We start from the raw sequence: 13,879 nt of genomic DNA, 5'->3' as shown, positions 1-13,879 counted from the left end.
CATAAAATTAATTGATAATATAGATAGTAGTTCAACTTACTTATAAGTCTATGTCATGTCTCTCCTCTCATCAATGTGAGATTTATTCTCAACACACTCCTTCACATGTCTCGAATTTTCAAGCCTAACATGCAACATGCTTTGATACCATGAAAAAGTTGAGATTCCACCATAAAACCAATTGATAATATGGAGAGTAGCTCAACTTACTTATAAGCTCATACACGATCAATTCTCCTATCAATGTGAGATTCATTCTCAACACATATTGTGTTTGCAATGAAACATTGGTCCCAAAGATAATGGAAACTAAATCCTTGCCATCATTACGTTTTCCTGAATTTTTTTTTTTTTCAATACAACAACAAGAAGCTGCGGGAATTTTTTTTTTTTTTATTCTCTTTTCATACAACAACATTCCGTGGCGATCGAAGAATGTTGTCATCATATATGAAAAGTGAATGTTTTATACTCAAAACTAAAACTTTGGATAACGAAAATGATGTCATCACTAAATGTTCTGTTATTTGTAAATTATTAGTGAAATTTTTGGAGCCTTGATTTATTGAGGTAAAGTTAGAGCCATAATTCAAAGAAGGCAACCGGTACTTTGTATCTCAGATCATTTCATCTTTGCATGAGCATTTTACGAATGTGTCTCATATTAAGTTTTAGTGGAAGATGCTAAGTGTTTGCTGCAATCGGACGCTGAAGTTTCTTGCTTCCTACATCCGCCACCAAGCAAAATGTTTAGCGCATAGGGCTTGCTTATTTTGCCCTCTATTCTGGTGGTGATTGTACTTGGTTGGACGAACTTCTTATTGTTAACTGTCATCTACTTGAGGAAGATATCTTCTTGCCCTATACTGAGTAGCCTATTCTTGGCTTTTTGAATGAAATTTATGTCGTCTCTTATAAAAAAAGGGTTTATATTACAAATGGTCCCTGAAATTGACCTACATCATCAAGATGATCCCTAAAATTGAAAATTAATCAATGTAGTTCTGAAAATAGGTGTTGCAAATCAATGTGGTTCTTCTGTCACAATTCCGTCAAAACTTATATTACGTGTTGATGTAGCACATAAATGGGGCCCACAAGATATAAGAGTTTTTATCACAAATGGTCCATGAAATTAACTCACACCATCAAGATAGTCCTTGAAATTGACCCACCATCAAGGTGGTCCCTGAACTTGAAAATCAATCAACGTAATCTCTAAAAATAGGTGTTGCAAATCAATGTGTCATCCCGTTACAATTCTATCAAAAATTCTGTCATGTGTTGATGTGGGTAATTAATTAAAAAAAAATTCAAAAAACTTATTTGCACAATGAGATTATCTCAAGGCAGAGCTCGCCACTCTCCATGTCACCAAGATCACTGGGGGAGCGCCTAACAAGCTCTCTAAGGTTAAGGTTATGAGGTTGTCGATTGCCCAAATATTGACCGTAGAGTCACAAAAGTTGTCACCAAAGTAGTCCCAATCCTAGTCCAATTCGATGAAGGGTGTGAAAATGAGTTTATTTTTTTGTAGAGAAAAGACGACAAAGTCTACCATAGATGAAGGTAGAAGAGTATGGGTTAGGATGATTACGGGACCGAGTTTCTGGGTTGACAACTTTTTTATTAGACATATTTCTAATTTATTTTTTATTTAGTTATACTTGTGGGCCCATTTATTTTCCACATCAGCACATAACAAATTTTTTTACATAATTACGACGGAATGACTACATTGATTTGAGATATCTATTTTCAGGAACTACATTGATCAATTTTCAATTTTAGGTACTATTTTGATGGTGTCGGTCAATTTCAGGGACCATCTTGATGGTGTTAGTCAATTTCAAGGACCATCTGTTATTAAAAAAAAAGACTTGTGGGACCCATTTATGTGCCACATCAGCACATAACAGAATTTTTGACAGAATTGTGATAGAATGACCATATTGATTTGAGACACCAATTTTCAGGGACTACATTAATTGATTTTCAATTTCAGGGACCATATTGATGGTGTGGGTTAATTTTATGGGCCATTTGTGAAAGAGGAAAACAAAAAAGAAAAACAAAAAACCCTATAAAAAAAGAACCAGCAAATATTTGAAGTTCAATTTTCTCCTTAATTGGAATCTCAGTCACACACAAAAATACATTTAAATTTAAGAAGTCATTAACGGAAGGGGAATATATATATATATATAGACACATACACACATGTGTGTGTGTGTGTGTGTGTCAAAGGACAATTACATAATGGAGCAAGTTGGTTCTGGATATTCACGAACCACTCCATAGTACATTGGAGGACATTGCGGAGTGCAATAATAGCTTGCTGATGACGTGCATTCAATAGTAATTGGGTTTTGACCATCATCCGCAGTAACGTCTTTCACTTGTTCAATTTGGACTATGGCGGCGAAGCCGACCTTCTTCCTTAACAACCCCGTCAAGCGAACGGAGTCAACTCCATCTCCTGTCACCTCCAGATGATCTTTGTTTTCTCCTTCTAATGACACTTTGCTCACACCTGCTTTCATTTTAACGATCATCAATTAATTACTTAATTATCCAACACTAATCAAATATGAACGAAGAATTGATATAAAATAAACTCAATTGCATTACCGCATGCAGCTGCTGCAATCTTCAAGGCCTTGGTTCTGCATTTGTCACTGTGCATTTGCACCTTCACTAGTATCTTTTGCTGCATCATATTGTATAAATTAATGCCAAACATATATTGTTAAAATCTTAGATCGTTTATAGAGAACGTTTTAATCGGGAAATTTAGAAAAAAATGTATTCTTGCCTCTTTTATGTGTAAAAACTTAACCGACCCCATAGTTTTGATTGCATCCAAACTCTTTGACTAGTTATTATTGCTCGAGATTCCGTCTGGAACAATTGACCCTATAATTTTGTACGTGAACAAACTTAACTGACCGATAACTTTTTGTAAATTTTCCATTCGATAAAATGTAAGAGTAGTACTAATGAAATGTTTTAGAACAAATTAAAATGCTTACCTTCATGTTGGTGACTTGAAAGAATGTACGAAATAAGTTTTAAGCTTGTTGGGATAGAAAACTCTATGAATCTATGAATGAATTAATCTGGGAAAGTAGAACTACATATTTATAACGACCTTAGTCCTTGAGTATTACTCCTTCCTTCCTGTTGACTTGTATTATATATGAAGTCAAGAATATATACATAAATACACTCTACTCAATCCTACCAATTACATTCGACAAAAAAAAAATCCTACCAATTACATGGGAGTATATAGAGACTAGTTTTTTTCAGAATAAGGTACAAAAAGTCAGATCCATATTCTCCGCGGTTTCGCAGACTCAGTCATGCTAATGGTATTGCAAAACGTGATCTGTCCGCTCAGCTATTTGCAAATAAAAGATTATACATGATCATTCTTAATTCTTAATTCTCTCTGTAACTCTTTTTTTTGTTAAACTTTCTCTATGTATTAATACAGGCAACCCAGAGAATTTTTCTGTATCACTTTTAGATTTTTTTCCCTTCCGTTTTCTGGCATTTAAATCAGTTTTGTTAGGGTTTTTCCAGTGATTGATCAGTAGTCTCAACACCCAAAGACTTGAGTAAATCAGTTTTACTAGGGTTTTTGGTAGCTTATAAGCTAGGAGGAGCTAACAAATGCATTTCAAGAGCGTCAGTAAATTTTCAAGAATACGGTTCGATCGACCACAAAAAAATTACTTTGTTAGAGGATTAAACTAACCTAGAATTTTCACTCTTTATTTTGTTTCATTGCCTTAGGTTAATTAATTAATTGTATAGCTCAGAGAATTAATGGTCTTTTAGATGAGAGATTGGTAGGCGGTTCAGCTTTGCAAACTCAGTTTATATAGTCTTTGTACAACTTGGGGGTGCTATCCATACACAGCTTTGTACTTCTACATACCCCTCTCAATTTTCTGTCGCCAGATCAAATGAATTGAAGAAAATCAAAGGAAAAAAAATAACAAGAGATGTATGAGAGGTACAAACGAGAGTGTGGGTAGCACCACCCTGTACATATCAGGCTGTGGAAAGAATTGATTGTGCTTGGTTTTAATCCTTGTATGAATACTTTCTTTGTGTATGAGTTAAGGTTCAAACGGGGTCTAACAATACTGATTGATGAGATCACGATTTACTTTAGACATATATAGTGAAGTAATCATATATAGTCTTTTAATAATCCAAAAAAACTCGTAAAAGGTCTTTTACAGTGTGAAATCCCCTTTTTTCCAGCATACCTGATCTGCATGACTACAAGTTTATTTTTCAAACCCTGCAATGCACCTTCTACATAGAACAGTAATATATAATGGGGTGTGATATCCACACACCCCATTTTACTTCTCATACACCTTTTTAATTTTTGGCCTTCGGATCGGATGAATTGAAGAAGATTAACGGACATAAATTATCAAGGGGTGTGTGGATACACACCCCTATATAATATATGGAAAAGAAAATATTAGTCAAGGTCTTTTTCTGATTAATAAAAAAAAAGTCAAAAGTTTTTTTTTCCCACATAAAAAATAATATGGCACGATCATAAATTTGAGTGGAAATTTTTTATTTTGGGGAGGTCGGGTGGGGTGGATGAAGATCCATATTTCCCAGCCTCCAGGGACAGATTTTCGAACATATGTGTGACTATGTCAAATAAGATATTCCCTTAAATATATGCAAATTGTAAAAATAAACATATATGATTCACATTAAGTGATGCAAAACGACAAGTGAAGAATGATTGATTATTTTTCTTGACACCCAAACGAGACAAACCTCCACTATATATAGATTATCTCCCACATGCCTACGGCCACATTTAGTTGGATGATGACCCCAACCAGTTGTGAGATTTTAAATTGTTGAGTTGCTATATAATATGCCCTCAGGCATGCACCAAGTCGTTGAGGCAAGATCCTTATACTTCTTGGACTCACCATTTGCAACTTGGACGACGTGTGGAAGCATAGACTGAATGGTACCAATCATTCGATCCCAAATATCGAAAATATTAAGATAATGATTTTTTTTTTACAATTGTTTATGTATTATGTTGTCAAACTATGTATGAATACAAAAAGACATGTAAATTCATCTAGTTTCTAACAACACAACGTGCTCAATATCCGGTAAGACATTATGTATCCTAATGAACATAAGGTGTTGTTGTCACTCTAAAAATTTATTGTGCACTTAGCTTTATATAATTAGAAAGAAAATTACATTTATGAGGAGTGCACATTAAATTTTTTGAAGTGTGAATAACAAAACCCTAAACTATTGTTGTAAATATTGTTAATTACGTAATTCTCCGGTTTAGTCATTGTGTAATAGTCAATTTTTTTTATATAGGAAAACTTAGAAATATCCACCAAGTAAACCATAAGCATATAAATAGACATTCTAATGAAAAATACACACTCAATCTCCATAAGGCTATGTGTGGGTAAGCTCGCATGGCCACATTGTCCGGGTGTAGGGACGCTACAAGGTGTCCCAGTTTCGGGTTGTTTTTCTAACTCAAAATGAATTCACTTTAGAGCAAAGACTTCTGTTGACTTGCCGTATACAACTTAAGAGAACCCTATCGTTGTTGGCGCAAGATATCTGGGGAAAACACCATTTTTGTGGCTGAAGCTCTGGCACTCGGGACGCCCTTGGGACTGCAAAAGGAAAGGGATACAAGAGCATGTGTTGAAGGTGACTATAAATTAGTCATTGGCGCCATTAAAGGCTCCTACTCAACTCCTTTGAGGTCGAAGAACATCATCGAAGACATTAAGTGGTTGGTGACTTCTTTTGACTCTATGTCCCGTATTCAAGTGCTTATGGAGGTAAATTTCCTGACAAATGTAGTCCCTAGCACTGATTTTAGTTTTAGTAACTTCCACATTTGGGATAGAGCCTTGCCTTCAGTGGCAAGGAAAACTTTCTTATTTGATTGTATTGGAATTGGATTTAATCATGGTCACACTATTTAATGCTTATTTTATTTTCTTGAGCAAAGAAAAAAAAAGACGGGGCGTATGTGTGGTTAAGTCTGCAAGGCCACATTGTCGAGGTGCAGGGACGCTAGAAGTTGTACCAGTTTCGGGTTGTTTTTGTGTATCCTATCCATGTGGTTACTCCGACAGTCGAACCTTAGAATTTGCTCAATTTAATGTGTTTTTGTAACTCAATGTGGGCTGAGAGTAGAACTACCATGGACTTGATTTGGGTAGCTAAACGTTAATGGGCTAATCAATTCGACCCACGAAATCTGGTGCGGTGTTGATCCATCATTAATTTAGGTAGACTATTTGGGATTTTCAAGTGTCATTAACATTTTTTGTTTTTTTTTTTTTTTTGTTTTTGTCGAAAGAGTCATTACATAACTTAACTCCGCCTATGTCTTACATGGCCGGTCCCAAGCCCGGATAAAGGAGGAGGGGGAGGGCGTCAGGTAGTCGACAGCCGGCACTCCATGATCACGTCGAATCCTTATGAAAATGAATCCAAAACAAAATCGCGCTAAAGCTAGGGCGTCACCCGTAAGTGGCGCGCTGTGTGGCCTGAGCACAGTGATAAGTGAGCAAGGGTCGCTGTATCTCCATCGGCACCCGGATGCAGTGTTAAATGAGCAAGGGGGCCATAGAAACTTCTTTTCGAACGACTCCACTCAAAGTTGTTTGGGAGCATATGCTCCTATCAACTTTACCCGGGACACACAAAAGAAGTACTTTGATCCTATTAGACGGGGGAGGGTGAAGAAGCTAGGACAGAAGGGTACAGTTCAAGAGAGCAAAATGCGTTTAGGAACGTGGAATATAGGAACCTTAACGGGAAAATCTATGGAAGTAGTGGAAGTTATGGTGAGGAGAAGGATAAATATTATGTGCCTACAAGAAACTAAGTGGGTTGGTAGTAAGGCAAAGGATCTAGAAAACTCAGGGTTTAAACTTTGGTATTCGGGCACAAATAGAACGAGAAACGGTGTTGGCATCATCGTGGACAAGACCTTGGTACAAGATGTTGTAGATGTCAAGAGGGTAGGAGATAGAATCATGGCAATCAAGATTGTAATAGGACCAGAACTTATCAATGTGATTAGTGCGTACGCACCTCAAGTAGGGTTGGATACGAGTTCGAAGGAGAAATTTTGGGAAGATCTTGGAGACTTGGTGCAAGGAATTGCTCAGACGGAGAAGTTATTTATAGGAGGAGATTTAAATGGACACGTGGGCAGGGAGACAGGCAACTATGGAGGTTTTCATGGTGGCCATGGTTTTGGGGAGAGAAACGAGGATGGGGAAGCTATCTTGGATTTTGCAATGGCATATGATCTCTTCTTAGCCAACACCTTCTTTAAGAAGAGAGAAGAACATGTGATCACCTACAAGAGTGGGTCGTCAAAAACACAAATAGATTTTCTTCTAATGAGGAAAGGGGATCGTATAACTTGTAAGGATTGCAAAGTTATACCAGGAGAGAGCGTGGCTAATCAACATCGCTTGTTGGTGATGGATGTACATATCAAAAGAGTAAGACAAAAGAACAAGACTTGGAAGTGCCCAAGGACTAGATGGTGGAATCTAAAAGAAGAAAAACAAGCCATTTTCAAAGAGAAGGTAATCACCCAATGTGTGTGGGATAGAGAGGGGGAAGCTAGCCAAATGTGGGATTCCATGGCTAGTTGTATCCGAAAAGTAGCAAAAGAGGTATTAGGAGAGTCCAAGGGCTTTGCCCCACACCAAAAGGAATCTTGGTGGTGGAATGAGGAGGTACAAACAAAGGTGAAGGCTAAGAAGGAATGTTGTAAAGCCTTATACAAGGAGAGGACTGATGAAAATGGTGAAAGGTATAGAAAAGCGAAGCAAGAGGCGAAGAAAGCTGTCAGAGAAGCTAAGTTAGCGGCTTACGACGATATGTATAAACGACTAGATACCAAAGAAGGAGAGTTGGATATCTATAAACTATCTAGAGCAAGGGAAAAGAAGACAAGGGACCTAAACCAAGTGAGGTGCATCAAGGATGAGGATGGAAAGGTTCTTGCTACAGAGAACGCGGTTAAAGACAGATGGAGAGGTTATTTTCATAATCTTTTCAATGAAGGACATGAAATGAGTGCTTCTTTAGGGGAGTTGAGTAACTCAGAAGAGTGTAGAAACTACTCTTTTTATCGTCGAATCCGGAAGGAAGAAGTGGTTGTAGCTTTGAAGAAGATGAAGCATAAAAAAGCAATAGGCCCAGACGATATACCAATCGAAGTGTGGAAACTTTTGGGAGAGACAGGTATAACATGGCTCACTGACCTTTTCAATAGGATTTTGAAAACGAAGAAGATGCCAAATGAGTGGCGAATGAGCACTTTGGTGCCTATCTACAAGAATAAGGGCGACGTACAAAATTGCATGAACTATAGGGGTATTAAGCTAATGAGTCATACAATGAAGCTCTGGGAGAGAGTCATTGAGCATAGATTGAGGCAAGAGACACGGGTTTCGGACAACCAATTCGGGTTCATGCCAGGGCGCTCAACCATGGAGGCAATCTATCTCTTACGAAGATTGATGGAAAGATATAGAGATGGGAAAAAGGATTTACACATGGTCTTTATAGATTTGGAAAAAGCGTATGATAGGGTCCCAAGAGACATTCTTTGGAGGATTTTAGAGAAGAAAGGAGTACGAGTAGCATATATCCAAGCTATAAAGGATATGTATGAAGGAGCAAAGACTGCTGTAAGAACTCATGAAGGACAAACCGAAAGCTTTCCCATAACTGTAGGATTACATCAAGGCTCATCCTTAAGTCCTTACCTTTTTGCGTTGGTAATGGATGAGTTAACACGACATATTCAAGATGATATTCCTTGGTGTATGCTTTTCGCAGACAATATAGTGTTGATAGATGAAACTCAGGAAGGGGTAAATGCAAAGCTTAACCTTTGGAGAGAAGTGTTGGAATCTAAAGGTCTTCGCCTAAGCCGATCAAAGACAGAATATATGGAGTGCAAGTTCAGTGCAAATGGAGGCCAAAACGAGTTAGGGGTGAGGATCGGAGATCAAGAAATACCAAAGAGCGACCGTTTTCGTTACCTAGGATCTATCTTGCAAAAGAACGGAGAATTAGATGGAGATCTCAACCATAGAATACAAGTTGGATGGATGAAGTGGAAGAGTGCATCCGGCGTGTTGTGTGACCGCCGTATGCCACTGAAGCTCAAGGGAAAATTTTATAGGACGGCAATAAGGCCGGCGATGCTGTATGGCACAGAATGTTGGGCGGTGAAACATCAACACGTACACAAAATGGGTGTAGCGGAGATGAGGATGCTTCGTTGGATGTGTGGGCACACGAGAAAGGATAAGATTAGGAATGAGGATATCCGGGGTAAAGTAGGAGTAGCCGAAATTGAAGGAAAGATGAGAGAAAATCGGTTACGGTGGTTTGGACATGTGCAAAGAAGGCCTACTGACGTTCCGATTAGAAGATGCGACTATGGGACAGAGGTTCAGGGCCGAAGGGGTAGAGGAAGACCTAGGAAAACTTTGGAAGAGACTCTAAGAAAAGACTTAAAGTACTTGGATCTAACGAAGGACATGACACAGGATCGAGCACAATGGCGTTCTAAGATTCATATAGCCGATCCCACTCAGTGACTTGGATTTTCCAAGTCTCCAACCGAGAAGTTTTCCTCACTCGGGAAATTAAGGGAACACTACCCCAACCTACATGCTCCACTCAGAAAGCTTCAACATACAAGCTTTAACAAAAGAAAATTCAAAGAACTTAGCGAAGAAGGCTTCGGTGTATTTAACACAATACGTTGAAATGAAGGAAAGCTTATTTATTGATATCCCCGATAAGCTACAAATATGTACATATACATGAGTCAAAATAAGCACACAAGAGGGAGCCTTCACAAAGGTTGCTTAGGAGAAGTCTCAGCAGTCGGTAGAGCCCCAAAAAGAGAAGGCACCGGAGGGGGATCATTTGGAGCCTCAGTACTGGACAGAACCCTAGAAGGAGGAGGCATCAGAGGTTGATCATTTGGAGCTTCATTACGCGGTACAGCCCCAGAAGACGAAGGCAATAAATGCCTTTGGAACAAACCCACAAATCTCTGATGATCAAGTAAAACCTGACCATCAGTTTCCTTCATCTGGTCAAGCTTCCTCTTCATGTTTGTAGCATAGTCATGTGCAAGCCGGTGCAACTGTTTATTCTCATGCTTGAGCCCTCTAATCTCCTGTTTGAGACTCATCACTTCAGCCGCCAATGATTCAACTTGGCGGGTTCGAGCAAATAGGCGTTGGGCCATATTAGACACAGAACCTGCACACTGAACACTGAGAGCCAGCGAATCCTTAACAGCTAACTCATCAGACCGTTTGGAAAGTAGTCTGTTATCTTTGGGAGTGAGAAGGTTCCTGGCCACCACCGCAGCGGTCATATCATTCTTCATCACGGAATCCCCAACGGTAAGAGGACCAGTAGGGGAGACGAAGGATGGGCGCCATATGTTGTCTGGAGAAGGCGGGGCTGCCTCTTCAACAAGGTTCAAGTCAAAACGACGGTCGGAGGGGCCAGACATTTTCAAAGGTGTTGAAGAGAGAAGAGGTCGGACAAATCAAGATCTTAGAAGTGCAAGAATGAAGCTTCTACTGGTGGAGATTCAAGTGTGCTTTGGAACTTAATGCCAGCCCCTATAAAAATCTGCACTCGACGAAGCTTCAGAAATCGAAGAGGCGCCTGCTCAGAAATCGAAGAGGCGTTTGCTTTCTCAAAAGCTGGGCTGCTTAGAGATCACGAGGGTTGATCTCAGAAATCGAAGAGGCGTTTGCTTTCTCAAAAGTTGGGCTGCTCAAATACCACGAAGGCCGATCTCAAAAATCGAAGAGGCGCTCGCTTTCTCAAAAGCTGGGCTCCCCAGAGACCACGAGGGCCGATATCAGAAATCGAAGAGGCACCTACTTTTCCAGCATTTTCCAGCCTTGTCAGCACCTGTCACACGCACACTCAGTTTTGTGGAAATTATGGGCATTCTGTCAAAGACTTCTGGGGAAGTAGAAAACACATGAATCTTACTGTTCAATCACCCACTTCCCACACGCAACAATAGCTCATGGGTACCACAGATAACTTTGCCAAAGTTCTCTGCCAAAGTTAAGCACGTGAAGCTTGCAGCTCCCACTACATCGCTCTGACCAAGAAGGGTAAAAGAATAGCAAAGAAACAGCACTAACAAAGTTTAGACCCATAAATTTTGAAGGTCTAGCTACCATATTATTACCCACAAGGGTAAAGGAACAGTACCACTGCTGGATAATTGGAAAGTCCCTGTGTGTCAACCTATGTGCTTCGTGGCAAGGTAGACTAGCAAACATGCCCAACCTTTACTCAAATTCAAGAAAACACCCCCAATAAGATTGCTTGCTCCAAAATCGAAGAGGCACCGTCCTCCGAATCTCGAGAGCCAGACTCCCAACATGACTACTTTCTTAAAAATCGAAGAGAGGGTAAAGGAACAGTACCATTGCTGGATAATTGGAAAGTCCCTGTGTGTCAACCTCTGTGCTTCGTGGCAAGGTAGACTAGCAAACATGCCCAACCTTTACTCACATTCGAGAAAACACTCCCAACAAGATTGCTTGCTCCAAAATCGAAGAGGCACCGCCCTCCGAATCTCGAGAGCCAGACTCCCAACATGATTACTTTCTCAAAAATCGAAGAGACACTGCTCCCCGAATCTCGAGAGCCAGACCCCCAGCATGATTGCTTTTTCAAAAATCGATGAGGCATCGTTCTCCAAATCAATCGAAGAGGCGCTCGCTTTCTCAAAAGCTGGGCTGCTCAGAGACCACGAGGGCCGATCTCAGAAATCGAAGAGGCACCTACTTTTCTAGCCTTGTCAGCACCTGTCACACGCACACTCAGCTTTGCAGAAATTATGGGCATTCTGTCGAAGACTTCTGGTGAAGTAGAAAGCACATGAATCTTACTGTTCAATCACCCACTTCCCACACGCAACAATAGCTCATGGGTACCACAAATAACTTTGCCAAAGTTCTCTGCCAAAGTTGAGCACGTGAAGCTTGCAGCTCCCACTACATCGCTCTGACCAAGAAAGGTAAAAGAATAGCAAAGAAACAGCACTAACAAAAGTTTAAACACATAAATTTTGAAGGTCTAGCTACCATATTATTACCCACAACTGTAAAGGAACAGTACCACTGCTGGATAATTGGAAAGTCCCTGTGTGTCAACCTCTGTGCTTCGTGGCAAGGTAGACTAGCAAACATGCCCAACCTTTACTCACATTCGAGAAAACACTCCCAATAAGATTGCTTGCTCCAAAATTGAAGTGGCACCGTCCTTCGAATCTCGAGAGCTAGACTCCCAACATGACTACTTTCTCAAAATCGAAGAGAGGGTAAAGGAACAGTACCATTGCTGGATAATTGGAAAGTCCATGTGTGTCAACCTTTGTGCTTCGTGGCAAGGTAGACTAGCAAACATGCCCAACCTTTACTCACATTCGAGACAACACTCCCAACAAGATTGCTTGCTCCAAAATCGAAGAGGCACCGCCCTCCGAATCTCGAGAGCCAGACTCCCAACATGATTACTTCCTCAAAAATCGAAGAGACACTGCTCTCCGAATCTCGAGAGTCATACCCCCAGCATGATTGCTTTCTCAAAAATCGAAGAGGCATCGTTCTCCGAATCTCGAGAGCCAGATACCACAGACCACTTTTTCAAAGTGCTCTGACAGAGTTAAAACATGTGAAACTGGCAGCTCCCACTACCGTGCTATGACCAAGCAGGGTAAAGGAATAGCATTACTACTTGTTGTTAGGGAGACTCCTATATATGTCGACCTCCATCCCCAACGGACAGGCAGACCTGCAAAAATGCTCAACCCTTCATCATATCTGAGAGGGCACTCCCAACGAAGCCTTTCGAAATATTCAGCTTTCTTTCCCCCCGATAATACCTCTGCAAACAAGCTATACTAGAGCAAGAATATCTCATATCATCAGGGTTAAAAGCAAGAGTATCACATATCATGCTTTTTCCCTGTCTTTTCTTTTGGCCTTGTTTTTACCTGCAAGACAAGGAGAAAGAGAGCAATCAGTCAGCACTTGGAATCAAGCTTCCAGCCAGGAACTGACTGCCTGGAACCCTTACCTGATTACTTACCTGGCATTGCTCTCGAGTACTCATCTTCAACATCTTATGTTTCCAGGGAAGATTCCGCATCTGCTTGAGGAACAGATAGGGCAAGTGCGAAGGATACAAGGAAGCATGTGGAGACAAGCGTAACAGCACACGTGCCGATACATTCATTACTCTGTCAAAAGCAAAAGTATCCCATATCAGCAGGGTGGAACGTACTCTAGATTTGATGGACTTGTTTTGACCCTCAAATTCTTCAGTCGGCCTTATACTCTGGAGAAAACCAGAAAACCCTCCAGCTCAGTTCAAGAATAAGCCTGTGGAAAGTTACTTCTTCAAAAGCAAAAGTATCTCATATCATCTCTTCTCATTTTTCTTCTCTTTATCCTTCATGCTGCTGCAAGATGGGGAGAAGGTGAACAATCAGTCGGAGCTCTGATTGCTTACCTTGTCTGTCACCTCTTTCAACAGACCCCCTAGCTCGGCGACTTGGGGGACTCCTACTACATGGTTTGTATCGCGCTTGACCAAGCCTGAAACTACAAGTAAGCTTCAAGTGAAATTGATACATTACCTTGTGCATCTCCACCAGTTAAAGATACCACCCCTGGATGGAGGAAGAGTACTTCCAGAGAAGATGCCACATCTACCTATGAGACAGATAAGGCAAGTC

General features: G+C 40.3%; 2 protein-coding genes across 7 annotated transcripts; both read right to left on the bottom strand.

The window, feature by feature from the left end:
- Positions 1–2,252: 2,252 nt before the first annotated feature.
- LOC126588625 (heavy metal-associated isoprenylated plant protein 47-like) lies at positions 2,253–3,092 on the bottom strand. Of its 2 annotated transcripts, XM_050253732.1 has the most exons (3): positions 3,033–3,092; positions 2,632–2,710; positions 2,253–2,533 (listed from the first exon to the last, which is right to left on the bottom strand). In XM_050253732.1, exons 1-3 carry the CDS (start codon positions 3,036–3,038, stop codon positions 2,253–2,255), a joined length of 366 nt encoding a protein of 121 aa, XP_050109689.1. In that variant the 5' UTR covers positions 3,039–3,092. The 2 variants fall into 2 exon arrangements, with proteins under 2 accessions (XP_050109689.1, XP_050109688.1); XM_050253731.1 differs by lacking the exon at positions 3,033–3,092 and having other exon boundaries at positions 2,632–2,734.
- Positions 3,093–9,777: 6,685 nt separating this feature from the next.
- On the bottom strand, positions 9,778–12,648 carry LOC126588346 (uncharacterized). Of its 5 annotated transcripts, none has more exons than XM_050253438.1 (3): positions 12,554–12,648; positions 11,598–12,336; positions 9,778–11,379 (listed from the first exon to the last, which is right to left on the bottom strand). In XM_050253438.1, the coding sequence occupies exon 3, from the start codon at positions 10,619–10,621 to the stop codon at positions 9,947–9,949; it is 675 nt and encodes a 224-aa protein (XP_050109395.1). In that variant the 5' UTR covers positions 10,622–11,379; positions 11,598–12,336; positions 12,554–12,648; the 3' UTR covers positions 9,778–9,946. The 5 variants fall into 5 exon arrangements, with proteins under 5 accessions (XP_050109395.1, XP_050109393.1, XP_050109396.1 ...); XM_050253436.1 differs by having other exon boundaries at positions 9,778–11,421; positions 11,640–12,336; XM_050253439.1 differs by lacking the exon at positions 11,598–12,336 and having other exon boundaries at positions 9,778–11,421; positions 12,554–12,601.
- Positions 12,649–13,879: the final 1,231 nt, after the last annotated feature.

Source organism: Malus sylvestris, chromosome 11 (assembly GCF_916048215.2).
Source record: "Malus sylvestris chromosome 11, drMalSylv7.2, whole genome shotgun sequence".
In the NCBI taxonomy this organism is placed as follows: domain Eukaryota; kingdom Viridiplantae; phylum Streptophyta; class Magnoliopsida; order Rosales; family Rosaceae; genus Malus; species Malus sylvestris.
Note: the sequence above shows the minus strand (reverse complement) of the source record. Positions and strands in the feature narration are given on the sequence as shown.